At 43.8% G+C, this 3343-nt stretch overlaps 1 protein-coding gene across 1 annotated transcript in view; it reads left to right on the forward strand.

Annotated features, from left to right (window-relative positions):
- MYO16 (myosin XVI) overlaps positions 1–2840 on the forward strand; it is a gene marked incomplete at both ends in the record, with an annotated part of 268499 nt that extends 265659 nt beyond the window's left edge. Inside the window, one exon of the mRNA XM_008589028.1 lies at positions 2749–2840. Coding sequence (XP_008587250.1) covers positions 2749–2840 — 92 coding nt within the window. The remainder of the gene's footprint in view (positions 1–2748) is intronic.
- Between the last annotated feature and the right edge of the window lie 503 nt (positions 2841–3343).

Here is a 3343-nt window from a genome sequence, read left to right on the forward strand (position 1 = left end):
CGCACTATCCAGTGCGCCACCGGGCCGGCCAACATATATTTATTTTTAATGTTTCTATAGAGGCATTGATCCATTTTTTCCTTCGTGGTCTGTGCCTTTGGTGTCATTTTTAGATCATTTGTTTTTAAAAAGGTGCTGCTTCTAATATGACAGCAAAATAAAATAGTTTGATGGTCAAAGAATAAAAACCCCACTGTCTAGCCTCCTTCATGCCTTTGCAGCTTCCTGGCAACACCCTGTCCCCCTAGCTCACACCACCTGGATGCACTGGCCATCCTGAGGGTCTTTCACCTGTCGCTGCAGCCTTCAGGGTTTCCTCCCCCAGACTTTTCACACTGTCCACTCCTCTAACCCCTTCTCCAGTCCCTCCTCATCTGCCTGCCTCTACTTCTGTCCTCCCCCACCTGCCCCAAACTGGAGCCATGTGTCCCTCCCTGTTGAGCCAGCCACAGGATCTGGGCCAATGTTTTCTTTAGTCATTAGCCATGAAATTCCTTTTGACTCACCTCTTACGTAAAATGGTGTCACTGCTCTTCTTGGAAATCAGCAGTGCTACCTACTGTTTACACAATATGGTCACTTTTGTGTGAAGTGCTCTGGAAAGCCCTTTACCATCTGGACTCCTGTACTTCCAGTACGTTCTCCAGGTGTCCCACCCTGGCCATGTCATCCATTCCCCAGCCATGGAGCTGTCTGGTTTTTCATTGCCTTAGCTCACTTATTCTCTCAGCCGGGCGTGCTCTTCTCAACTTCATCTTTTGAAAGTCTTCTCATCCCGAAGGCCCAGATCCTTCTACTGCAGCACCAGGAAGTATTTTCCAGTCCCTTTGGTTGGGGTTAATCCCTGCTTTCTCCAAGATCCTCCTCTGAGCTACCTGCACTGTACTGAACCCCTGAGTCATTCCCGTGTGTGTTCAGGTGAAGAGTCCTCCACATTCCGTGATGAGCTCCTCAGCTGAATAATGGATCACAATTCTCTTTCCCTGCCTCTGATCCCCTGTATCAGGAAGACGTCCAGCGAACTGGTTTCTCTCTAGAAGTGTGCATTTGTCTTGCTCATCAATCTGCCCTTTTTCCCCCTTCACACATAGCCTTGACTCTCCTCAAAGAGGGAGGCCTTCTCCTGAATCTCCAGCCCTGTGCTGTGCCCTGCTGCCTGGAAACACATTTTGTTGATTGATTGGTTGATTGATTGATTGGTTGGTTGATTGATTTTGCCAACCCTCTGCTTATCTAGTTGCCTGAAATTCAAAATTGTGTCTGATCTTAGACTTCCATATACCCTCCTACTTGCTTGAGCTCCAGATTGTTCCAACATGAGCTGTTTGGTTGGAGCCTTTCCTTTACCTGCTACCCCAGTGTCTAAACACCAGATTCCCACTTACAAATGAAGGTGATTGCTATCGTGGACAGCTGGGACCCATTCTCCAGCACAGGGCTCCGCATCCACAGGTGTGCCAGTTTCCAGGTGCTGGCTGTAGTCTGCTTGGACTGTGCAGTTGAGCTTTCCATATTGTGGTATTTGTACGTAAAACACGGAGATCAATTGGCAGGCATTGTTAGGTGTTAACAGGACTGTGTGGAGTTCCCTGAGGAACTCATTCACTCCTGTAATTGGAACAATGTGCAGTGATTTTCTAATGATTTTTAATTTAGGAATCATGTGTATGTTTAATCAATTATGCCATGCCAGTTAATTATGCCTTCAGATGAGAGTAGTAATTGCTTCAGTATTTAAAGTTCTCTGGGTTGAACTTTTTCCATTGGGTGGTTATTTCTCTTTTTGTGTATTTGTGTTTATTAATCAAGTCACTTGTGGTGATATGTGATACCTCTATCACAAAGATTCTCAACCATTGGAGGAAGGACAATTTCGCCCCCCAGAAGACATTTGGCAATGTCTGGAAACATGTTGGTTGTTACAAATGGGGATGCTACTGGCATCTAGTGGGTACTGCTAAACAATCTACAATGCACAGGACAGTCCCCACAACAGAGAATTATATGGCCCCAAATGCCAAAGTGCCAAGGTTGAGAAACACTGCTTCTATCACGAAGAATAATTAATAAAATTCTTTAGTTCCTCATAGGTACTTCTATATTGGTTGTGTAAAGGAGCATGCAAATTTCCTTAAACCCACAACTTATCCTATATAGTTGGTTATGAATGGCATGTTGTGAATGGGCAGCTACCCCAACCTTTTCCTCATGGAAACTCACCTAAATTCCATCTTTTTTGTGTGCAAAATTGACTACCTTCAATGGAATTCATCTGATACATACACTTGTTTCTATCTTATCTGTTTTTAATCCCTTCTCTACCTCCCTACTCTCCTACAAATGAAATGCCAGCTGCACCTTCTGTAGGAGCCCAGGTGAATCTGTCTTCTCTCCGTTGGCCACGTGCCTCCCTTTCCCGTCGATGCTTCAGCAAATATTCCCGGTCTCTAGAACGGTTTCCCTTCTCCCCTCCAATACTCTTTTGCTCATTTTTGTGCTATTGGGATGTGTTTCTTTATTATCATCTTACTCCTTCTATCAGTGCATGTCTTCTTTTACTACATACAACTGCAGCAATATTTTGGATGCCCATGTTTCATTGAAAAATTGAGTATTTGATTAGTGTTTATGGATGATCATCTCCATCTGTAAAATATGTAATTTTAGTATGTTACAGTAAGTACACAGTTTACTTTATTTGGGGAAAGGAGACACAACTTAACTGCTGATTTGTGTTGGCCTCAATAGGTTTACCTGAAGAAGATGGATACTCCAGGTTGTGTGTAAGCAGCACCACGACGTCATCATTTCAGAGACATCGGGAGAGTCACACCACTCAGGTAAAGACGCCTTGTTCATGTAGGCAGTGATGACTGAAATTAAATCACAAGACCTTCATTAACGCAGTTATTCTCACCTCTGCCCTGTGCTTCTTCAAGTCAACGTTCAACTCTCTTCTCTGTCTCAGCTGACTCCAATTATCTGCTTGCTTCTTTTTTTAAAGTCTAAAACAACTAATAATTAACAAATGATTTTAAGTGGAATATTGTAGACATGAGTCATATCGTGTCAGTCTAAAAATCACTGTCAGGTGAAGATGATATTACACCTGCTGAATGTTGTTGATGTGTTTTCCACATTTGACCTCAGCTAAAGTGAGAAGACTACAAGTGACCACAACATGAGAATGAAATGCTTGAAGTGCCTGTGGTTTTATGGCGTGCCATTATATTCTAGTTACCACCTCCAAATTCCACGTAATCCAAATTCATTTAAAATGTAACATATGGGCCGGCCCGGTGGCGCACTGGATAGTGCACCGCTTGGGAAGCGCGGCGGCGCT

Source organism: Galeopterus variegatus, unplaced genomic scaffold (genome assembly GCF_000696425.1).
Source record: "Galeopterus variegatus unplaced genomic scaffold, G_variegatus-3.0.2 Scaffold5165, whole genome shotgun sequence".
NCBI lineage: Eukaryota > Metazoa > Chordata > Mammalia > Dermoptera > Cynocephalidae > Galeopterus > Galeopterus variegatus.